A 24,381-nucleotide genomic window follows, 5' to 3' on the forward strand; every position below is an offset into this window, starting at 1 on the left:
AAGCCAGCATGAGAGACTGGGCTCTGAAACACGACAAACCTCTGCTGTTTGTTCCCTCCTGGAAAATGACTTCAATAAATGCAGAATTAGTACTCAGGGTCTCTCATCTGACTAACTAGAGGGAAGGCACTGGAGGCTGCTTTCCAGGCCCTCTGACTGTCTAAAACACTAGCTGTGGCATGGAAAAGTATAGGCCCACCAAGGAAGCTGATGTCTCACTAAGGCAGATCCTTTCTAGCAAGACTATAAGAGAAAAGTCCAGCCATTACTTGGCTCTGCCCATACCTCTACCAATACTCAGTTCTCACTCTCCAAAGAGACAGTAGAGCAGGTCACAGTGGTGCAGTTCAGAGCATCAAAACATCAAATCTTTCCCTTCACTGCATTTCCAATACACCTGGCATTTCCTGTCTGATCACAGCAGGGAAAATTTTGCTAAAACATTATTTTAAGGATTGACAATGAGAGCATACCAGCCTTTTTAATACGGTAGCACCAATCAAACTTTGGTTCACCTTCAGATTTTCTCTCTTCTAGCATTATATAAAAAATGAATGATGTAGATTTTATAAGAGACATTATTAAGGGAATAAATTTTTCAAATATGAATAACCCTGGAGTTTTGACCAGGAAGAGATGTTTGAGGAGATATACCCAAGTACCTCTGCTACAGAACAGTTGCCCACCAGACAACAGGGTGTACAAAGGAAGACAAGCTGCACTAATGGGATAAGCCATTGTTTTGCTTATCCCCACGGAGAACAGATGCTCAGCATTAGCCTCTCACTTCTCCATCATCCTCCTACTTCCCATCTCTCTACCATCCATAAAGGAGCACAGCAGGTCTCTGAAAAGGCACACAGTGAAGCAAGTGGAATACTTTACTTACTTTTTGTAAAGGCAGCTCTGTCAATAGCCTACTTGTCACCTTGCTGGTTGTTCTGCTGAGATGCTTGTCAGGAGCTTAGCTACTTAGGCACATTAGAAATATTCCTTTTTAGGTGGATAAAGCAAAGAACTAGATCAGACTTGGAGGACAAGGCACAAAATGTCCACTTGCAAAACTGAAATGGGTTTCCAGCCCACACAGAGCTGTCAGTAAAGCACTGGCAGATGCAAAAAAGAGCTCCAGTTTGGATTTTCAATGGGTTCCATCTCAACACAGTTGAAACTCAAACTACAACCTCCGGCTGTGCATTTCAGTGCAAACTGCTCTTATCTCATGCAGCCCTGAATGAAACATTAGCACAAAGGCAGCCTAATTGGAACAGGATCTTCTCCTCCCTCCCTGCAAATCCTCATCATTGCACACAATCCCATAGCTAATGGCAAAGAGAAAACAGCTGATTCTGGCAAACACTCTCACTGGGAAGGCAGGATCAAGCCCTAGGCTGGATGCAGACTCGCCATGGGGAGCAGCACTGGCTGTGGAGAGGATGAGGCTGACCTTGCTCCCTTAGCAGGCCTTCCTCACTCCCATGCTGCAGCAGTGTGGAAAGCTGGAGCAAATGTTTGCAGAGGAGATGCTGGGTTCTGGCGTAGTTTAGGGAACAGAGGGTGTCATTTTTCTCCTTGTATGCCACCAAAGAAGATTATAAAAGCAACAAGAAACTACACTGAATGGCCATCTCCCTTTCATTTTGAAATGTAAGCATTTCCCCCAGTGAAGGCATTCCTGCCATGTAGACTTCCTATTCTGAAAACTTCTCTATATCAGACTGGAAAACATTCTTATTGCATTTGCTGGTTCCAAATTCTAGGTAAGCACTCCTAGACGGAGCTACTGTTTTCATTCAGTGCCCAAGCCAAAGTGGCTCCACATCCTATGGGGACCAGGGCAAGACTACTACTCAACAAATGAAAAGTAAAAATAATGATACCTTGAAAAAGCACATGGTCTTGATTATAAAAAATGCTGAATGAGCAAAGCTACTATGGAACAAAATCAGCAGGAGACATAGGAACAGCCATTAAAATAAAAAATCAGAGCAATTCTGCCCTTTATTTTCTTGCCACGTTATTATTTTCACCTCTCTCTTCTCACAGATGAAGTGGGGCAGGCCAGTTCTTTTTCCTTTTCAAGCTGGCTTTGCTCTCTGGGCTGTCACGCTGCTGGCACAGCCCTGCGGAGACAGGACTTCCCGCACTTCAGGGGAATGCTGAACTGCGGCTATTTTTTAAACATCAAACTATTCCTGTTCACTGTACACTCTGCTTCCAAAAATAAAACAACCATCCAAGTCTTTAAACAAGCAGACGGACCCTTTAAAGTCTCATAACAATGTTTTAAACCTGGGGTAGGAGGGATGGGAACGGGAATACATTTTCCTACTAATTGGAAATAATGAAACTGATGTTTGTGGATATGAAATGCTGGGTAATAACAAATCAGAGGTCTGTGGCTGAGCCTGTTCTGCCAGCCAGCCTTTGTGAGAAAAAGAGAGCAAGAAAGAGTTTTTTTTCTTTGCATTGATGAACTTAAAATGAAAGCAGGGGCAATACATGGGAAGGAAAAGGGTAGACAGGTACAGGGCATGGAAATTATTTGCCTGGAGCAACCACAGAAGTAGGCAGAAAAATGGCAAAAATAATGTATCCTTATTCCTTTAGCCCTGGTTCCTAAAACTAGTTTGGGAATGAACTGGGGGAAGGGGAGGAAGGAGCAGCAATTTGAACACAGCAGATGCTCCAGTTAAACCATATCTTCCCAAAGAGGAACCGAGGGTGGGGGCAGGGGAGATGGCTATTATTAATGTCCTTCCGTATATAGCAAAGCAGACATCCTGCATAATGGCAACACAATACATCAATAATAGCCCAAGAATAGCTTCCTACCGGTTTTTTCCCCCTGACAGTTAGAAACATAAAGAGAAAAATCAAGCTGCTGAGATAAATAGCTGAGTCTCCACCCCCACCTCAAATTGCCTTGGCATATTTTAAGAGATAAATGGTTCTATGAGAAATTTAAATAGCTTTCTCTTTTCTTTTTTGGCAGCTGCAGGAACTGGGTCAGGTGTAGAAATTATTAATTTAGAAGCCTGAAAAACCCGTGTTTGAAACTAAGTTTTTTTTTTTTCCTTTAAAGCATCAACTTTCTTAGAAGCAGAGTTACAAAAAAATAAGAAATAATTGAGGGGTATTTTTTAAACAGAAGTCAGGTAAAAATAATGAAATAACAGTGCAGGCTGTCGAAAAGGGACAATTTGTTTAACAGTTTAATGGACATTAAAAGTATCCATAGTAGATTGTTAATGGGTTTTATTGCAGAGTGCTGTATTTGCCTAATGGCTTTCATTCCTCTTGATCAAACATAACACTGGGAGTCTGCCTTGAGGAAAAAGTCTGGGGGGCACCATTCTGTAGCTTCGCCCAAAGTTTAGTGCATGTTTCCAAAGAGACAAGAGATTGCTGCAAAGTGACCAGCACCAAACATTCCCATGAGGAGCCCATTATTCTCCTGCAGTCTCAGAACTGACACCCCAGGGAGCTTGAGGCTGTGCTGGCTGGTGCTCAGAGCTGGTGAACCTGGTACTGAACCACGTGTAAATCACTGCCTTCCCCCTCCCACTCAAGTTACTCTTGCTTTGCACATTGATACCAGGATTTGTAACACAGCTTTCTGCTTGGTGCCAACAGCCATCTCCCTCCTCACGCCATATGGGGAAGGATCTCTTTGCAACCATAAAACCTTGAATCTTACAGAGAAAAAAGGTCAAATCCTTTAGGAACAGCTCTGAGCAAAGAAATGCTGATGAACTATCTCACAGGAGAGAACACTAGTTAAGACCTGTAAAAGGTTCAAATTTCCAGTCCTATAAAGAACTCTGAGGTCTTGAAAGATACCCAGTTGGCAGGCAGCCCGCTTCCTCTGCTGCATGGCTGGTGAAATCCTCCTGTTCCTCGTGCTCTGCGTCCCAAATCAGGTGGATACCTGAGAGGGAGGAGACTCCCTCGTTTATACTCACTGCACCTCTCAGGGCTCATGGCTCGTGCTCTCCTTCCCTTAGTGACCAATCAAAAATTTAGAATGGTGACAGAGGGGCAGATGTAAATAGAACTGCAGTGCCTAGAAAGTCAGAGCACAGATAGGATCAGAAGACAGACTGTAATTACAGGCCCTGCTACTTATTACATAGGCCAGTTGGGCTACATGAGCCTTTGGTGGAAACTTCCTGTGCAATTAATAAAGGAGAAACAGAATACTTTTGCAATCACTTTTCTAGCTTTCACTGTGGGGGTCCAATCCTGCCATCCTGGATTAGCTCTGATCATAGACAATCTTTCTCTGCATAAAATGAAGGCATCTGTTCTGTAAGACTAACAAAAAAAAAAAAGGAAAAAAAGAAAAAAGGACAAAACCCTCATTGCAAACCTACACCACGCATTCAAGAAGGAAAGGAAACTGATCCTGATCCCCCCCAGATCGTAATCTGACAATGTTTTCAAGGCATCTGGCAAAAAGGAAGAAGAAAGAAGAATGCTATGAAATATTTAAAATCCTACTTCTGTCAAGAACACATAAGAGAAGAAAGGTGAGTTTGAAAGGGCTGCATTATTTGTAAGGTAAAACCTGAAAGCACCACCTTTTGCATAGAGGCATGAGGTGCCCTTGGCCTGAGCCAGAGCGGTCCTGAGAACAAACACCAGGCACTGATTCGACAGGGACTGGTGTGACAAAGTCAAGGCTGGGTGTGAGAGGGACCAAAGCACTGTCCTGCCACACCCTGGCATGTACCATGGCACGTGTGTTGATAATACAGCAAAACAGCTGCTCCTTTGCAGCCAGCAACTCATCCTCCTCATCTAAAGCTTGAATCAGATTTTCAAGAGCATGAGAAACAGAGCATGCCCAGGGGAGGACTTCTCCTAAAGGCACTTTTTTATTGCTGAGATTCTCACCAAAGAGACTTCCAAGGAAGGGGAGAGTGCCCTGTGAGATCTGAGACCCATCAAATGACACTTTGCTTTGCTCCTGCACCCAGGATTTTGCCCTTCCCAGTCTCAAAACCCCACTGGTATAGAGCACCTTTGCAGAAAGGTCTCATCTGGGCATGACCACTGGGCTGATCCCAACCCTATCACAAGAAGCAGGCACAGAAAAGGGCTGGATGTGCCCAGCTGTCATCAGGAGGAGCCCCCATGCAGGTATTCAGGAGATCCAATGCTCAGCTGAGTCTTTTTCTTGGTCACATCCACCTGCCTGCCTTACGGTCCCAGTAGAAACCGTAACAGACTTCAGGACTGGTACTGGGCATACAAATGGGATCAAAATGATCCTGAAACGCTGAAGAAAAAGACTTTGGAACAAAACTGGCACAGCCACAATCCCCACAATGCTTGTGTAAGAGAGAAAGAAAGAATCCCTAGAATGTATTTATCAAAAGCCATTTTATGCAGATTTTTCCTTCTGAATATTTAAAACATGGTGAATATTAAACTTCAGAGATTCTTAATATGTTCCAAAGCCCCATGGACCTTTGAAATGCTAGCTCATCAATATGCAGCATCTAATCTTGTCAGAAAAAAAAAAATAAAGAGGGGGAAAAAGAAAAGCTATTCATCCTCTGCACACAGAGGTTACAGTGAGACTCCCAAGGAAAATAAAAAAACAACCAACTTCCAGCATCTTATGCAATAGGTTAAATTTACTCTGGTTGGGAAAGTTTCACTTTCTGCAAGAGAGAAAGTGCCTGTACGTGCATAGCTACTGGAAGCTTCTTCTGAAGTGTGAGGCTGAAACTGTGTAGCTGGATTACAGTAAGTAGTTTATTAAAAAAAACAAGGCTTGTGGCTTTGCCTCTTGTTCCAGTCCAATGCAGTCTCAGGATCCCCTCTCCAAAGGCCAGCAGACAGTGCGCCACCTAAAAATCCATTCTAGTCCAAAATGCTGTGGTTGAAATGGTTTTGCTTGTTTATAAAGTTTAGTGTTTCGTATCGCTTGCATCTGACCTTCAGCAGAAAGAAAAGCTCAGTTAAATTGTGCAAATATGTACCAAATGGGAGCAAGGGAAGGCAGCCAAAAATGCTGCATGAGCTTTTGCAGGGCTGCAGCCTTTTAGGAGCACCAGTTAGATGAACTGGATGAGAGGCCAAATTGATTTAGGCTCCAGGCAGAAGCTTAAAACACCATGACATCCAAATTCACAAAGAAAATGTTCTGTTGCTGCAACCCCAAATTTCCTGCACATGAAAACACTGTTTTCTTTCATCTTTAGTAGATGCTCGTTCTGTAATCCGACATTTAAAAATGAACAAACAAACAGGAGTCAGCTGACAAAGGATTCTTGCTGGTGAATGGAAGTAGGTCACTCTGAGTATTTAGCCTTTACAGTCTGGCTTAATATTAGTGTTGTACACAGAGCAGTAACAAAACTGCACTGGAGACAGGGAAAGACTCTAATTTTGTCTTTTCTGTGAAAATTAGCATTAAGGTTCTGCATTAATGTGCAATGCTTCCCCAGCACCCGATATCTGGTTAATTAAAATAAAAACCACAACCACAAAGCAAACCACACACTAAATTAAACAGCAACAAAAAACCCTTACTGGTCAGCCTGCATTTAAAGACATCTCAGTATGAGTAATTGGGGAGAGAGGAATTTTCCTGAAGGAACATAAAAGAAAATGAAAGCTCTACATACAAGACCAAATAAAATCTTCTGTCTCTCATGAATGCAAATTCTGGCTGCCCTTTTACACAAACATATTAAAGGAATATAACTGGAGGAAAAAAAATAAAAGAGGAAAAGCTAATAAAATCATTTTTGAGGAAAAAAATATTTAAAAAACAAACTATCCTTCAAACATATTTCTTCATGGTAAATCCCTGCAATCATGTGGTTCTAAATTACATGGTTAAATATGACTGAAAAAGTAAGGCACAATTTCATAATCATTTTAAAAGCAATAATTATAACAATTTTCTTTGATATCCATATGGCAGGCCACTGATACTAAGGATGCACGAAACTACTTGATTAAAGATCTGAACAAGTTTTTCCAACTACTAGCTAAGACTCACAATACCTCGGTGAAGTAAGTAAGAAACCATCTTTACTGCAAAGACGAGTGCACATTGAGGACATGGAAAAAGTGGGTAAGAGAGGCTTGTGGACAAGGGGAGGCAGAGGCAGGAAAGCAGAGGCACCCCAAGTGTGATGTTCCTGGGGAGGGACTCTAACCCCTGGAAATGTAAAGGTAATGCCACCACTGGGGCTTCTGTCTCCTTCCTCGTTTTCTAAAACATCTAAGTAGGATAACAATACTGGACAAATAGCAAAATTAAAAAAAAAAAAGGAAAAGGTTTTAACTGGATGCTCTTGCTACCCGTGATAAACCCAGTGCTTCCACACGTTACACAAAGCCAAAGGGACCAGGGACACGTGGTCAGGAGTGAAGCCCAGGGCACTGTAAGTAGCAACAGTCAATACTGCAGCCTGGATTTCTGCTCAGTTACAGCCCCACAAACACCTGACTTGTGTGTGTGTATGCCAGACTGCTCTGCAAGGGTGCAACTTAGCTTTTTTGAGACCACAGCAGAAAATTTCCAGGCTGAAGTGAGAGCTGCTCCTCAGTGTCCACCAGGAAACTTACTGAGGCTGTGCTTTTTCTCTTAGATTTTCAGATGCTGGATGAATGTTATAATTTCACATGTCTAAAGTCTGTTCTCTCTCAGGCTCCAAATGCCAGCTGGGCAACCAACTGTTGCAACTTCAAACTTGAAATGCTGAGGGAGACAGGTAATATTTCTAGAAATGTTGAAGGAAAAATGCCATTCCCAAGCCCAGAAAGGAGATTAAATTCAATCAGTATATCTTGATTTTCATGGCAGTTGCCATAATGTGCCTATATTCTTCAGTAATTTCAGGGAAAAAACCAAAGACAAAAAGACCCCAAGTACAAATAAGAAAATTGCAGCTGCCACAGAAAAAGACACTGGCAGTCCCTATAGCCAGCCACTCCATGCCTTTAAGATGGATAAGAAAAATGAATCCAACAGAAGTAACACTGTTATTTTAGGAGTCACATTACTTGGATTGTTCTAACAAAGGAAACAGTGACTTCAAAATTAGCAAAACTAGTTAAAAATAGGAAAAAAAATATCGTAAAAAGTTTCAAAGCTTTTTTTTTAATTTCACCAGGTCCAATACTGAACCATTTCCCAAGAACATTTGCTTGGTTTTAAGAAGAATTTTTATCCAAAAAAAGTTTTCAAAATTGTAACAGAAACTTTAATTTACCAGTAGAAGAAACCGAAGAACTACAAACAACTGCAAAAGAAGACATGGGTCTTTGAAAAATAAAAATATTTGCTAACAATTCTGAAATTTATTTAGATAAAAATTCAGTATAATTTTAATCATAACAGCAAAAACAACCCCCAAAAATGTTGTGGGTTACATTGCAAAAAGAGAGAACTTCTCATTAAAAAAATTGCCCTTCTACTATCACATAATTTAGTGTAAAAATTGCAACCAGCTCTAACTGGAAATAGTGTTCTCACAGCTCTCCTGGTCTGTATTTTACTAACCTCTAGGTTATGGAGCAGTTCCTGCCCTCCTTCCACAACAAACCCTCAGTTACCATCGCTGGTGTTTTCTCATGGGAATTTCACCACAGTGGGATGGTTCAGCACCCCTCTCCAGGAGCCCCAGCTTGCAGCACTGAACCTGTGTGAGGTGTTGTCCTCCCACGCTGCTGAACAAACAGCAAATCACCACTGTGACCCCACTGCAGGAGCCAGACACCATCAGACACCAGCCAGCAACTCAAACCCTTTCTGAGCCACTCAGCTCAAGCACCAGGTATCCAACATTTATCCTTGACATGGGATTTCTCTTAAGAACCTTCTCTAGGGTCCTGTTAGCCCTTGCCTTCCAGAGTTTCCCAAAATCAAAAGGAACCAGCATTTATCAGACCTAAGCCAGGCAGCAGCCATAACAGGTCCAAAGAGATTTCAGACTTGTTGCATATTCTCTTTAACAACCACCATTTCTTTAAAGACACTTTTTCTTCATTCTTCTCAGGCACATTTTTCTGATAGGCAGAAAGTCAACTTAAGGCCTGTGTTTTGTTAAAACCTCACTCGTGCTATCAGGATGAACACTATTATGTAGAGTGACAAACACTTTGGTACTCCCACACCTCTATGATTAAGTCATTACTCAAGTGTTTTGCAGCCATGATAAAAATCTAAGAATTAAAATATTAACACCTCTCCCAAAACCAAAATTAAAAGTGTGTTATCTGATAGGCTAAAGAATTGGTGTGGATTTCTGTTTTTAAAAGCAATGTTCAATGAATAAAATACATGACAATAAAACCATCACATTCACAAAATACTAGTGTTGGGGATGTGCTTAAGGATTGGGCTGTAACCAAGGCAACCCAATCTCCTGGAGAAAGTTTAAGTAGAGAGTTTTAAAGCCATTGCTCAAAGACACAGTAAATCTGGCTGTAGGGCTACTTGTGACATATGGAAGATGCCACAACCACCCAACACAAAGCGCTCATCTTTTAACAACTCAACCTCCTGTCATCCAAATGTTACATTTGATCAGATGTGGTGTTCTCCTGCAGTTGGCATGAGGGTGACACAGGAGCCATTTCCTGTCTTCTGGATAATTTGATAGAAATTTAACTGCCCACATCCTACCCAGATCAAACCTGTATGATCAGGGGATAAAGAATCAGTCTGGTATTAATGGCTTATGTCACAGCACGCAATGGCTTTAAGTCTGCACTTAAACAAACCCCAGGGACATAAATATTTTGCTAAATTAGAACCTGATCCTGGGCCCTGTCTGGCCACAGAAATCATGGGATCAGGCCCGACTTGCCAACAAACGCTAGACAAAGACAAAGCAGCATAAGCAGAAACTGCAGACTTGAACAGTAATGTTGGGGTGATCTTCCAATTCTTTCTGAAAGGAACAGTTTGGATATTACCACAGCCACAGATGATGTGAATTTTTGTCATGGCTAGGAAGGTCCAACTTGAGAAAAGCAATGTCTCTTTGGCAAAAAGACTCCTTCTTTGGAACAGATAAACATGATATATTATAAGTATGTGATAAATATTGTGATGAAGCCATATCCCAGTGGTTCTTAATTGTAATGCAATTGAGATAAATCCCACCAGCATTTCTTATTAAATCCTGAAGCATCAGCAGGGAGATTTCCATATACATGTGGGTGATGAGAGCCTCTGTGATACAATGTCTTTCAAATTATTTATAGCAATTTTGGAAAACAAAACCACACAGAATAAAGAAGAGGGTTTTAGACACTCCCTCCTTCCAAGGGGCAGATGGTTTTGGTGTCTAGGGATGAACAAAACCCCATCATAGTACCTTTGCACAGATGTGTCAGGTCTAGAAACCAGCCACAGCACCTCAAACATCAACACTGTTAAATCTTTGTCAATCATATTTCATCCATGAAGTATTTAATGCTTGAAAAGTTTGGCTCTCACCTCCCTGCATGCCAGCCCAACTCACCACAGCACTCTCATAACAGAGAGGATTCAGAGCTGGATCTCCTGGCTGGCCGCGTGCATTGCAATGGGCTGGAATCCCAGGCCTACATACCAGCAAACTTTTCTGGAAAGAGAAAATAGAGCTCCAGAAATCACTAGTTTGTGCTAGTCTGTGACTAGTTTAATCCCCATAATGTCTCTGGGAAACTGCAAAGAAGCTCTCTCATGCAGAGTGCAGAAGACACGGAGCCATATGACTTGCTCCAGTCCAGCCTATGGCAGGGCCATAAAAAGCCCAAAGGCTCTGAGCTCCAGTCCTTAGTCCAGGCCACATTCTGCTGGAAGGCACAGCAGCTTGAGAGTCTCATCAACCACTTGATTTAACACTCACAAGAGTAAGGAAGATCAAAGCTACGTTTTCTGCCTAATGAATGGCTCATTCTGCACCCAAATGCATCACATTTACCACCTGTGCTTCTATCCCAGCACTGACCTCCCCTGTTTTTGTAGGGTTAGCTCAAACTAGATTTGCTCAGTATTTGCAAGGTTTTTTGGACTGGTGGTGGTGCGGACTGTGTGTCAAGAAGCGAGCTCAGAAAGACCTTACATGCCACGGTTCAGGGAGCAGGAGCCCAGGTGGAACCTGGTGGGAGCCAGGGTGCCAAAAAATCTGTTTATGTCTGAGGCAGTAACATTCTTGCAGGCCAGGGTAGAAATCCAGTATAAAAAGTCAAACTGCTTCAGCACAGCCCCTATGGTGGTGAAGGAAGACTTCTGCTCAATGATGCCACCCTTCTACAAAGAAGGATTCATTTCAAGCTGTGAATTTTGGGAAACTTCCCTGACACTGGTGAAGTTTGCCAACATATAAACCATGTAAGGAATGGAGGTTTCAGACTGGTATTTCTGTATTTGAATTTACCACAGACAGCTGAAGCTACTGAATATCACACTGCTCTTCCAGAAAGGTTAGTGCTAAACTGAAAAGAAACGCACCATATGCAGGAGCTGCAGTATCACATCACAATTTTTCCTTTGTTTCCTATCAGTTCAGCTCATCTAACTTTTCAGCATTAGTGGATATGATTATTCTCTATAACAGAAGCCTGATACAAAGAGGAACGCACCAAATTCTTACTGTTTTTCAGTGGGATGCTTGAAAAAAAAGATCTGAAAAGTTACTCTTGAGAAGTTACATTTTGTCATTTTTATGGTCAATCAGCCTGCGACGGTTTCAGTTCTACTTCTTAATTTAAGTGCAAAGAAAGGTATTTTCCTTGATTACATCTGCAAATAAGATATTAATGTCAATTCAGTGATATGAAAATTACTCCCTCACTATGTAATTTGCACCTTAGTTATTATAGATTTCATGAACAAGACTATTATAGCTGCTCAGAATGCCATGGATTTCTAATTTTTTGATTTGTTTTTAATTAACTAAACTAAAAAACCCAAAGAAACCCTAAACTCATGATCATGTGAAAGAAAAGGATTATCTGTGCCCAGGTTTTATTTACCTTGGGATATATATTGATTCTGGACTGAAGATGAAAATGCTGCTGCTGGCCCAGCACTCTAATGCCATGGATTTGACAGAGGCAAGTTAAAAGTGGCTGGGATGAAAATGGAAGAGGAAAAAAATTGCCTGCTTTCTGGAATGGCATAGTGAAGGATTTAATACCCTCTTTAGCCTTCTTAGGATGAAAACTGAACATGTATTTATGATGATTTTTTTGCTGTTGTTGAAACAAGACCTGATTTTTTAAATTGAAAAATACAAATCACATGTGTTAACATCAGAGAAATGTGTATCATCCCAAATCCTGATTCAATCCCTGTTACTGTTGAAGGAAAATCCTCCCACTGCAATAACAGGAGATGGAAAAAGACTTTATTGCTTGAATGTCTACCCAGAGACCAACACTGCCAGTGGCCCCACTAGAATGGGCTCTGTGAGAGAGTGGTGTAAGATTTTTTTGAGCATCGCTTTGCACTGCAGTTCTATGTAGTCATTTTAATCTTTTTTTAACCACTGGGATTTCAGAAATGTGTTTCCAGCCCCATATCCCTTAACTATCTTCTCAAGGGACATGACTGGCTTATGCCTCTGGTAAATCAAAAGCATGTTGTGTGTAGTGTGTAGTGTGTGTGTAGTGTGTGCAAGCTCACATCTTTTGTGATTGCTCATACATTGTGAATTGGAAGCATCACTACTGAATAAATTTATGCAATAGCTAAGTAGACTTTCATGAGTAAAAGAAAAACACTATTGAACTGGAAGGGAATGGAGACAAGTAAGGACCTAAGAAATGACCAATCTGTGTCCCAAAGATACAAGATCACACCTACACTCAGCTGCAGAACAGTTGCACTGTTTGTGTTAATGCTGGCTCTGCTCTCACACCTTCTAGGACAGTGGAGCTACTTCTGCTGGTGACACAGATCCTATTAAAGTCATCAGCAGACATTGAAGTCCCATGACTTCAATGAGAGCTGCTCAGGTTCTCAAAATAACTTGGGAGAAATAACTACTTCAGCCATCTTTCACCCTCTACCTTCATGTACTTCTTAAGAAACAGGAATCAAAGCATAGTAAGGACCATGTTCAGACCTCCTTATACAGGCAGATAACTTAGGTGCTGTGACCCTTTACTCCATCAGCTGCACACAGAGCAGATGCTCTGACTCACTCACTGCCCTCCTGGACAGTTGTGTCTAAATTAGGTGCCTGTCATGGGTAGTCTGAACATGGCCGCTCAAACTGCCCTCTTGTTCCAAGGCCTTCCAGTTTTACTTTTTTTTCTTTCTTTTTTTTTTTTTTTTTTTTTTGTTTCTTTTTTTCAATAACAGAGATTCAGACCCTAGGCTGGAAAGAAATCATGCAAAGCTTGTGCAATATCTCCCAATGGGCATCCTGGGGAGGGTCACAGTTGATACTCAGAGATCAGTGCTGGCCTTGGCAGTCAGAGCCTGGATCCGAGCAGAGTTGCAGGTCTTGCAGAGGATGTGCCCATCCAGAGGGTAACAGCCCTGATTGTCCCCTTCAGACAGGAGGCCACCACAGTCCTAGGAAATAAGTGAACAGGAAGAGCCAAGTAAATAAGAAAGAACAAGATTAAGCAAAGAATCTATTAGTCAAAGAAACTCTCCTCACTCTCCACCCTGTAACAGGATCCAGCCTGAGTCAGTGCAAAGCATGAAGCTGAGGTACGTGATGTCTTTTACGATTAAGCCATTTTCTGATAAGAGACAATGCTGCAGAGAAGATGGGTTCCCAAGCTCCCTGCTGAATTTAATCCAATTGAAAATAAAAGGAGATTATTCCCTCCACATTTCTGAGGAAGCAAAGGTCTTTAGCATTGGAGAAACATCAAACTAAAGTACATATTTATTAATTCAAAAAAAGGATAAAAAAGAAGTATCACTGAGAAAAAGTTTAGTACCAATATCTGACTATAGGTAATCTCCTTTGGAACAGTTAATGCCATGAAGTTACAGCCTCCATTCCAGGAGTGGCAGCTAAGCAAAGTCCCTTCCTGTCTCCCCTACCAGAACTGTCACCAGTGTTTGCATTACAATTGGCCAAAAAGGTTATGGCAAAAAGGAGGATGTCAGACAGGAACATGGAAACCCCACTCCAAGGCCCCCAAACCTGCTCCAGAGACCTCAGCCTATAAGCTTTAAGGAAGCTGCTAGGAAAGTTGGGAATTACCCCACACTTTGTGATCAAGCAATTGCTCGGCCCAGGACTGCTGATGGATCCATGTGTGTGAAAGCCTGGGTATCTCAGCAACCAGCATAGGGACATGCTGTATGATGAATTAGGCTCTACAAAATTTAGTGTAAGAATGCCCCAGCATCTTAAAAAGTAATGGGCTGGTATGTACCCCGAAAGCCAAGGTCAGATTGAGAATTGGACCAGATGCCTCAAGTTTCAGCCTAGACCTTTAAACCTTAGTCCATCCTTCTTTCCAATTAAGGTTATTAAAACCTGCAGCAGCAATAAGAAATATATTTGGTCTCATTTTCTTATCCTGCCATCTGGCTGATGTATTATCCAACAAGTAACACTAGCACTGAAGAATTCTTGAAGGTTCCCTAACACAGCTGTTCCCACATGCTAATTGCTTTAAGGTGATTTTTATTCTCTGTCTTCAGACTCTTACCATCAAAATTACATGAAGTGTGTAATGAAACTGAACAGGAAAAGTAGCATAAAAAGCACTGCACAAAACAAGAATGATCATGTTTATGTGTCCATTAAAATTCTTCAACCCAGAGCCATATGCTGAGTTTCCTGTACAATCTTGCTCAAATCCTAACATGCATTAGCTTTCATTTTAAGAACATAAAGATGAGCTACGTTTGTGTCCAGGCTATAATTTATTAAGTTCTCCAGTATTAAGACCTAATTGCCTGAGTCACATTCTTTTGCTCTTCTAATGAACCTGTTATAAACAAGGGACCTGATTTTCCTCTCATTTGCGCGAATATAAATGAGGAAAAATTCCTTGCTTGCTGAAGTCAATGAAGTAATTTGATTGTAGAGCCAGTGTTACAACAGGGTATGCCTGGTGTGTGGGCAATGTCAGGTGATGATGAAGTTAAGCCATGCTTAACCTGCTTTCTGTCCCTGCTGTGCCTGGAATACCAACCTCGCACCGGTAGCACTGCACATGGAAGTCACGATCCAGGGCAACAATGCGCACGGTCTCCTCTTGTCCCGGGGCTGGCATGATGGGCTCTTTACACACAGAACACCTCGGGGCAAATTTCCTGAGGAGCAACAGACAGGCACAGTCATCTTCAAACTTGGAGCAAAAGTTTTTGTTAACTGGACCAGCCAGCTAGAAATGTGTGAATTTGCACCAACACACACACACACACACACACACACACACATATGTGCACACACAACACAGGCTGGAGCTCTGCACAGCTCCTTCCTTGGAAAAAACCAGGCAGGAGCACTTTAGTCTTACAAGGCAATTTCAGGCATGTAGGATATTAAAGCACATTTATAAGGAGAGGACTTATAGAAGTTCTGACAGACAGCAGAGCATTTTGCCTGCCCTAATTAACAACTAAAGTGCCTGTTGAATGACCCTCAATTGTGGCACCTATGCACTGCCAGAACCCTCAGCCTCTAAGAAAATCCATGCAAATCCTATGGTTAGAAAGATGACCAGAATCTGCTTCAAGAGCATCTCTTGAAAATAAAAATCAAACTATTAAAATTTGGAGATTGGAACTAATAGTTTAAAATCTGAAAAGAAATGGTAAAAAGAACTGCCTTGCACTAACACTAATTTGTTGAGGTTTATGTCACCCACTTTAAACTTTCAAGCCATCTTAGCCACTTATGCACACAGAAGCACATTTCTGGCTGTGCTCACTCTCAGACAAGAAGCATCAGGGCAATTGACTTGCTGCATCTTCTAGCTAAAACCTACTCAGTTATCCAACAGGGTGTTGTCCAGGCTTAAAAGGGAACAAGTCTGGGTGCAGAGACCCCAATGTTCTCTCTTCCAGTCAGTCTGACTTCCAGCTGTATAATGACAGTAACTCACTGCATGAAGAGACTGACTTGAATCAGGGTCAGCTCAGAGATCACGAGAAGCACAGCCCTTTCTTCTTCCCTTCTATTGCTCACCATATGCCCTTCTGGATAATTCACCCATGTTCTGTATTCCCTCTGGTTTTGCTCCCCTCAGGTCCCACGAGAAGTGGCCACCTCTGCTCCTAGGCTTGGGAACATTTAGCCTGTGGTGAATCGTTCTCTATTTTAGTTCAAAACCTACTGGTACCAGTTTCCTGGCCGCAAATTCTGCCTGCAAAAAAGGAAATTTAGACCCACAGAATCTGCTGCCATGTAATGAGAGCCAGGGTCAGGGGCTGGGAGTGACAGAGGGCAAAGCTTATGGCAAACATCAGAACACAAGGAGATCAAAGGCCCTTCTCTTCTAAATGCCTAGTAAGGATTGACTCTGCCACCCAGCCTGTCACATGAACCACCTCAGAATTAACTATCTTAGAAAAGAAAAAAAATAAAATCTATCTGTACTAGGGATAAAGAAAAATATTAATTTCACTGGCAGCAGATGAAAGATGCCTGTGTAGCTGTGATCTAATGAAAGAATGAATTAAACAGTGGCTATAATGAGTGCTCTGAAAAATAACTTAAATAGATCATGATATGACCGGAGCTGTGATGGCAATTAATTATGTGCTGCTTCATGCAGGCCCTTCCTTGTGCCATTTAGCTCAAACGTGGTACTTAAAAAATACTTCAACATTTCTTTGCCCAGGCTACTGTGAGTAATTCATTATGAGACAAGTATTATCTCCCAGGACCCTGAGATCATTCCTGCAGATTTCAGGGGATGTAGATCTGTTACTGTGGGGCCTGAGCTCAGGGAGTAGCTGAGTAACAGTGTGAGCATTAGCTACAGTTTTGTTATCAAGAGGATGTAGGTGTAGAACACTCAGCCTCCAGATCAGGAGGACATGTCATCCCTAATCAACTAAAACTGGGTTGGCCAAAGTACTGCAAAATGTGTGGCTGGCCAAAGACATTGCGAGTGTCACATTGGGTCTTGTGCTATTCCCATCACTTTCCCCTCAATCCTTCACTCAACAATTTTTATGTCCTTCCTTGCATTGACAGCCTCCCACTTTCTACTCTCAGAGCCCTGAGGTCTGTATGCAGTCACTGCCAAAAGGCTTCAATGTGGGACATCAGCTCTCCTTCTCCTGACACCATGTGAGCCCTTGGCCTGTGGGGCTTTGGGAAGGGGCACTCTCCAAATTGCTGAGGGGGTGTGAGGGAAGTCCTTCAGGTGGTGCGTGAAGCTCCTGTTGGGCCTGTGCTCAGGACCACATTTTACCTTACACACAACTGGCAGCACAGAAAGGCAAAGCAACACAGCAGCTGCCAATTAACCCAGCCTAGCTGAGCTACAGGGAACATCCTCCTGTTGGATTCTAACATGCCAGTTAATTGTGGCTGCTTCCCTTTCTGTCAAGTCAGTCAGCTTCTTTGAGCTTTCAGACCCACACACTGATGTCATGAGGCTCTAATTAAGTCTACCCGCTTAGAAATTAAGAGGTAAATGGTTGAGATATAAACTCACATTTGTCAGTATTGATTTCATCTTTTAATTGAGGGGTGTAATGTATCTGTCTTTTCCATACAGGGCAAACATTTGTGCTCTGATTATATCTACCTGTCTTTCCCTAGATTAGTTGTGATGATGGGGGTGGTAGTATGTCAGTGACAGAAATTACTTGCAGCTATACCTTTCAACTTACTTTAAATAGCAGTTTCACTATAAATTATTACCAGGGCTATATTTTTAGTAGCTTTAGAAAGCTAATTAGCAACTAGAAACAAAAGGAGCTGTGAGCAGCCTGTGGCCACTGAGATCCCTCTAGCAGGTAAGCAAACACCTGCAGAGTGCAGGAGGACAGGACCTCTCTTAATTGCTCAGTGGAAGAGGCAGGGAGGTGGTGCTGTGAAAGTGCAGGTAGAGGCAGTGAAGAGAAACAGGCCCATGCATGGTGAAAAGGCAAGAGGAAGGCAGAGCACTTAAAACAGAGGGACACAGAGGTTATCCCTCAACTCAGCAGAATTGTACCCTAACCAATTAACCTTGTATGCCATGGCTGCTTGGAGCAATGCTCTCCCTACTATTTAAGAGCCTTGGGAGGAAGCGGCATAGGGTTCAGAACTTCCTGAAAGCTCAGTGTGAAAAAGGAGAGATTTTAGGGGCAAAAGACCAATACAACAGGCAAAGCAGTGACAGCAGCTTAGGCCTTACTTATGGAAATCCTCAATGCAGTGGATGTTGCCACCAGCATCCACAGTGAAGGGGATGCCATCCAGGCTGCGGTGGCACATCACACAGGTGAAGCAGTGGGGGTGGTAGGCCTTCCCAGTGGCTCGGAGGATCCTTTCCATGATGGGCTTTGCACAGACACTGCACTGCTCCAGTGTATTCTGCAAAGAAAACATACACAACACATGTGAGCACCATCTCAGCAGGACACTTACAAAGGTCAGCTGGGCTGAAGGCTGCTGCTGGTCTGCTTGGAAGCTTTAGGTACCTTCTTTTCATTTCTTCTAGATAAAGTGCAGTACAGTCAACAGTTATCAAAGAGTATGATAACATGCACAGGGAGCACAGGGCCTGGGTCAAGCCTTTAGAACAGTGTGAGAACACAAACCAGAGCTTCTCTCAGCAGCTCTGACAAGTGATCAGAGATGGCTCATCAGGTGGGTTATCTGAGACACAGCAGCTTCTGTAGCCAGGAGCACAGAAGGAGTTGTGCAGCCAACACTCCTGGGCTTTTGCCTCTGCACTGCCCAGTCAGAGCGAGCTTTTGCAGCAGAGTTCATTAGAGACAAGTTCCATGGAGGGCACTGCTAAACTGAAGTGCAAACTCCTGGGGCTACACAGACACCCCCTAATTACTTTGCCAATGCAGATCCCATAAAAATATCCTTATCTGTCTTGTACAAAGATCTTGATCTTCCTCTCTGACCACAGAGAATACTGCTAAGTCTGGGCAGAGAACAAAGCAGTGGCTGCAAGGAAAGCATCTGCAAGGACAGGAGCTCAGGATGACTTAAATGCTTCATTTATCTCTGACCCACAATGTTTGAGATAATGACTGTGAAATGCCAGCTCTGAGGCCATGATCCTTGCTACACAGGTTTTACATACTAGCCTGCTTCTAAAGTGCTGGAGCCAAAAAAATTCCCACTTTTCAAGTGGGGTCTATTGAATGATTCATCTCATTTCAACCCTCACTTACCCTTGCAGTTAATTATAGAAACACCAAGATAATTTTGTTTCAGATGGTTGTCTGTGAGCCACACCAGCCCTTCTGACACCAACTGGGTAACTCACCATTTCAAAACAAGCACTTTAAAAGACACATGCCATGAATGGATGGTGCAAACCACATAGATGCAAACAATAAATCCGATTCAGGTTAATTTCACTGGACTTTAGAAAAGCAAACTTCACCTACTATTCTTGCTTGATGGACCTGAAGTTATCAAATAATGTTATCAATCACTGTTTGCATCTTGAGTGAGGTAGAAAAATCTATAATTACACTATTGATTATTATTTAGATAGACAGAAATAAGAGGGTAGGAAAATAAAGGAAAAAATCCAACAGGACAGAAATATAGAAAGCTGCTGAGAGGCAAATCTTGTTGACAAACACAGGAAGGCTAAAGTTCTGCTTCCTCATGCAACAAAATTCCCAGAGAAAGCAGTGCTTTGACTGACTGCATTGTTATTGCTTCTTTGAGCCAGTATTCACAGGGGCAACATCCACTCCTTACATGTGCAACCGAAATGTATTGTAAGGAGATGAATCACCCAGGAACTCAGAAGGTTCTACACTCTCATATTTGCTCTCAGACATTATCTCTGGGCTGCACGTCATGAGTAAGGTACAAACATAGAAATACATGGGTTCCTATGAGAGGATCAGAAGAATTGTTTTTGGAAAGGTCGGTATGAAAAGTCCTGAATTTCAACCCGTATGAGAACTGCCTCATGCATTTGTAAGGAGAGCACAGCCAGACTAGCATTGAATACAGGCTGGATTTTGCTTTATACCTTGTAATAATGGGCAGGAAAGAATGACTGCTGGCCTTTCTGTCTGGTTGCTGTCACCATCATCATCATTATAACGGTGGCTGGTATGCCAGAAAAAGCAAGGTCAATAATTTTCTCCATGGAGAAATAACCTGGCAGATTCACCATTTTGCTTTGCATAAGCAGATCACATCATCTCAGTCCACATCCATGCGGTTCTCTGCGTTTTTATGCCAAGGAGGAAAGGCAGGGTACCTGCAGATACTGATGGAAGATTGTGCCGTTTGTGAAGCATTTGCCATGAAATTTTCTGAACACAAGCAGGTATGGAGCATTTGCCTCACCAAGTCACTGCTTGCCTCATTTCCAACAGTTGCCAACAACAGAGGCCAAAGCATAAGAACAGGGTAAGCAAAGCAGAAATTCCTCGGGATTTGCTTCCAGTCTCCATTGATTGCTGGTTTAGACACTTCCTGAGTCAGAGCTTGGCTTCCCCATACTTCGCCTCAACTGGATGCTTCTCCCATAAACCTTCCTGACTGATTTTTGAATTCTGATAAATACTGATCCTCCACAACATGACCAGGAATTCTGTGGCTTACTTCCACGCTGGGGACTGATCTGTTCAGCAGTTCCCCATGTCTGCTACTGCAGCCCACCCAGGACAGTGACCAGAGCAGGCACAAGGGATCAGTACAACCATCCTGTCTGACACCCCGTGTTAACACTGATTTTGGTGGAAACTTTGCAGTGACCACGACAGCAGGCAATCACCCTGCTGGATCACACCTTCTGAAAACACACATCTTCTGCTCCCAAATCTCAGCTTGGCCACAGTTTGACATACTCACAGCTAAATAATACAAGCATTATAAATTAACCAACTCCTGATTAAGCCTTCTATACAGCCTGAAAATCAGACCTGAGAAATTTATTCTTTTCATCCTTCCAAGTCTGTACCAGTAAGGAAAAACAAAGTCATTAGTTTCAGACTCCAGCTCACTCCCTGTCTGGGAGTGTATTTGCTTAAGCCTCTCTCCTTGCTAGAACCCTGGCTGGCTCAGACCCTTCCCTGCAAGGTGTTACCAGATGATGCCAAAGGGAAAGCTTGCTTGATTCACACCCATTTGACATCAGGTTGCTGTAAGGCAGGATTTGGCCTGTGAAGCTACCAGGTTTTCTTTGATTCTCTAATCAGGTTATCCCACATGCCTAAGTGCTGCCCCAGCAGCTAACAACCTGCACAAAGGTATTTCTGCACATTATGGGAACAGCATCCCTGTAGGATTATAAGTTTGGCTTCTTGATTTTGCTCTCTTTCCCAGTCAAACTCTCCTAGCTCCTCCTGGAGCTTTCAGACTTCCAAAAAGTGAAACAAGATGAAGAAAAATGCCTAACAAGTCTATTTTCTTTTCTCTCCAGCTGTTGTTGCAAGCCTGCTCTGTAATCAACAGGTAGAGCTGAAAGCATCTGATGAGCTACACTGAGAGCTAAGGCAAGGCATGAAGAAGAAAGATGAGAAACAGCTAGGAAACATCAGTCCTAGGGGTTGTGGTCACATTCATGTCATAAGAATATAGACCACAAATCTAGTGTGGGCTGAGGGTAAAGTTTACCATTCTTTTCCCATATTTTTGGCCAAGAGGTAGGGAGTGCCCCTGTGTCTCCAAATCCAAACAATTTTTTGGAGGTTTGAAAAGCATAGGGAAGAAGCCATCCATTTCCAAATGGAAGGCTGGCACAATGTTTAAGGCTGAGTCTGGGTCCATGTCTCTTGAGAGCAGAACATCCATGGCAAAGAAAAAGAATCTCACATGGGAAGAATAATGCACCCTAAATACCAAAAAGAAAAATAACTCCAAGCAAAGATACACTAAAACACAAAGAAAGAACTATAATGACCAGGACATCATAATCATCTTGCAAGTTAAAATTAAGAGACTTAAACATGTATAACACAATCAGTGGCAAAGTGGGAACAAGCTGCTTGGGAGCAAGCATCTAGCAAGTGGTGGTTGGAGTTGACCTCCCTAGAGCAATACTTACCTCTTCAGAAACCACAGAAAACCAAAGGGGGTTGCTCTGCAGATTTTAGGTTTAAACATGGGACACAAAGTAAAAATTCTGACTGCTGGGAAAGACTTCTGCGTTGCAAGAGCCAAGGAAGGCTGGAGCTGGGGAGTGTTTGAGTTTCCTCCTGAAAACTTCACATCCCAGATGGTAAGGTGGCAGAAACTTTGGGGACCGGGGGTGCAGTGACAGCCCATGGGCTGCAGCTCATCCCACTGCCCGAATGCTGCAGAGTACAACCCCTCCTAACAAACCTGGCGGACAGCAGTAACTCACAGCATCATGCCAGCACAAGGACTCTCCCACAATGACCCAGCAATGAGTGCAGAAGAAAAGCCACACAGATTAGTCATTGCTTCTTCTGCATTGGCAATTCATCCCAAGCTCTAATGAACATAAATAATGTCTCCTGCACTCTGAACAGCAGACCGAGGAGAGCTCATGCACAGGGACATGAGCATGGTATTGCTTATTTTGCTGGGAGAGGGGAGGGAAGTTGCTGGAATAAATTACATTGGCAACTCATGCACAGGGACACAAACTCACTTTCTGTAAGCACTGCAGAAGAAACACATTTTTCGAAGTGACTGAGCAGAGGAGATGGTTTTGAGCTGCACGAATGAAATGTGACTGTTGTGCTAAAAACAGGCACATGGTCAAATGCTATAGTTGAATTGTAACTTAGTAAAGTGTGGTAAGTGACTTGCTTTAAATCTTGTGACTCGGTCCTTCATTTCCTCAGACAGCAAGGAGAGCAGAGCAGCAGACATTTTCCCCTCTGTGGGATATTTTTTGAGGCTTGAAAATGTTTCCATACTTAAGTGAAGACAGAACACTTTAATCTCAAGAAGCCTGGTGAATTTATAAACCTCAAATTAGATCAGGTCAATTGAAAAACTGCACTTCAAAATAATTGCAAATGGTTTCATTTAGGGTTTGGGTCTGAAAATATATAGTTGTATTATAAATTAAATATAAAGCAGACAGTGGTGGAGGGGTTTAAGTGTCAAGATGTAATTTCAACACTTTCAAACATTTTTTTGGCATTATTTCTAGAAAAGGAAAACCAAGGCTCCCCAGCTGCTATCTCCACAGATGGGTTAAATCTTGGCAAAACATAACATTTAAGTCACTAATAGCCAGCATGAAATTCCTTCCTGCATGTCTGAGGAGACAACTTGGGCATGAGTTAATCCTTCTCACTTCACCTGACCAGCTGGACACGTTATTAGCAGAGAGTGACACTCCCCTTCTAGTTTCATTGGGGGTACTTTCAGCAGGGGAGAGTGCTGCAGAAGCACCTTGGCTGGTTACCTTCAGACCATGCTGCCATAGCTGCATCAGTGTGCTGGGGCAAAAGATCTGACTGACCCTGACAGCCTAATTCAGACACAGTGGTGAGCAGTGATGCTGTTCTTTAGATGGTACAGCTTGATTTGCTGGGAGATGGAAAGGAAGATATGGGACTAAACTACATGGGCAACCCTGCAACATTACCAGCATGCCGGGAATGGGGCTGAGCTATGCTTACAGCTGCCCCTTGCACAGAGCAGACTCAGGCTCTGAGGTTACTGTATTCAGTGCCTTTCAAATCATTCTTCCATTCATCTCAGTTTTTAGTGGCTTTTCCAGCACAGTAGCAATACCGCGGCTGGCATGCTTCTCCTCTGCTGGAATTTGCTTTTCTTGTCAAGAAAACTGAATTCAGCTTTGTAGTTTTGGACTCAGAGCAGCTGGAGGTAAATCTGGCAGAAAGTCCTCTCAGCACACAGGATGGAGGAGTCCCTTCCACTTGCCCTATAACTATTAGAGAAAGGCAAGATGTATTTCATGGCTTCTGCTAGTAGCAAAGATAACAATGGCATGCAACTGAGCCCACAAATGTGCAACAGCAGAAAGGCCATGATGAAAATGGAACAGTGCTTGAGAAATGCTTCTCAAATGATAAGCAGATGTCAAAATATGTTCTACAGTGGGAGGAGGAAGGAGCTTCATTTTTCTTATCAAGTGAAGGCTGAGGGATGGCTTTGCTGGTGTCTGAGCACACCAGAGGCTGCAGAGGAAACTTAGAGAAGGCTGCTGGACCTGGCAGGCACACAAGCTGGCCATACTACCTGCACAAAGAATTATATGCTTAATGCTGAATGTAATTAATGTTTGGAGCAGCAGAGGCAGGGGCTGGGTGACTACTCTGATGCTCAGTGCCAGTTTAGA

General features: G+C 42.7%; 1 protein-coding gene across 3 annotated transcripts in view; it reads right to left on the reverse strand.

Annotated features, from left to right (window-relative positions):
- Positions 1 to 13,417: 13,417 nt before the first annotated feature.
- LPP (LIM domain containing preferred translocation partner in lipoma) overlaps positions 13,418 to 24,381 on the reverse strand; it is a 200,726-nt gene continuing 189,762 nt past the window's right edge. For all 3 annotated transcript variants that reach the window (XM_054282953.1, XM_054282950.1, XM_054282952.1), the window contains 3 exons: positions 18,301 to 18,479; positions 15,136 to 15,256; positions 13,418 to 13,546 (listed from right to left, as the gene is read on the reverse strand). In XM_054282953.1, coding sequence (XP_054138928.1) covers positions 13,418 to 13,546; positions 15,136 to 15,256; positions 18,301 to 18,479 — 429 coding nt within the window. The remainder of the gene's footprint in view (positions 13,547 to 15,135; positions 15,257 to 18,300; positions 18,480 to 24,381) is intronic.

The sequence above is a fragment of the Melozone crissalis genome, unplaced genomic scaffold (assembly GCF_028551555.1).
Source record: "Melozone crissalis strain CALT ecotype California unplaced genomic scaffold, PUWL_Pcris_2 ptg000034l_1, whole genome shotgun sequence".
NCBI classification, from domain to species: Eukaryota; Metazoa; Chordata; class Aves; order Passeriformes; family Passerellidae; genus Melozone; species Melozone crissalis.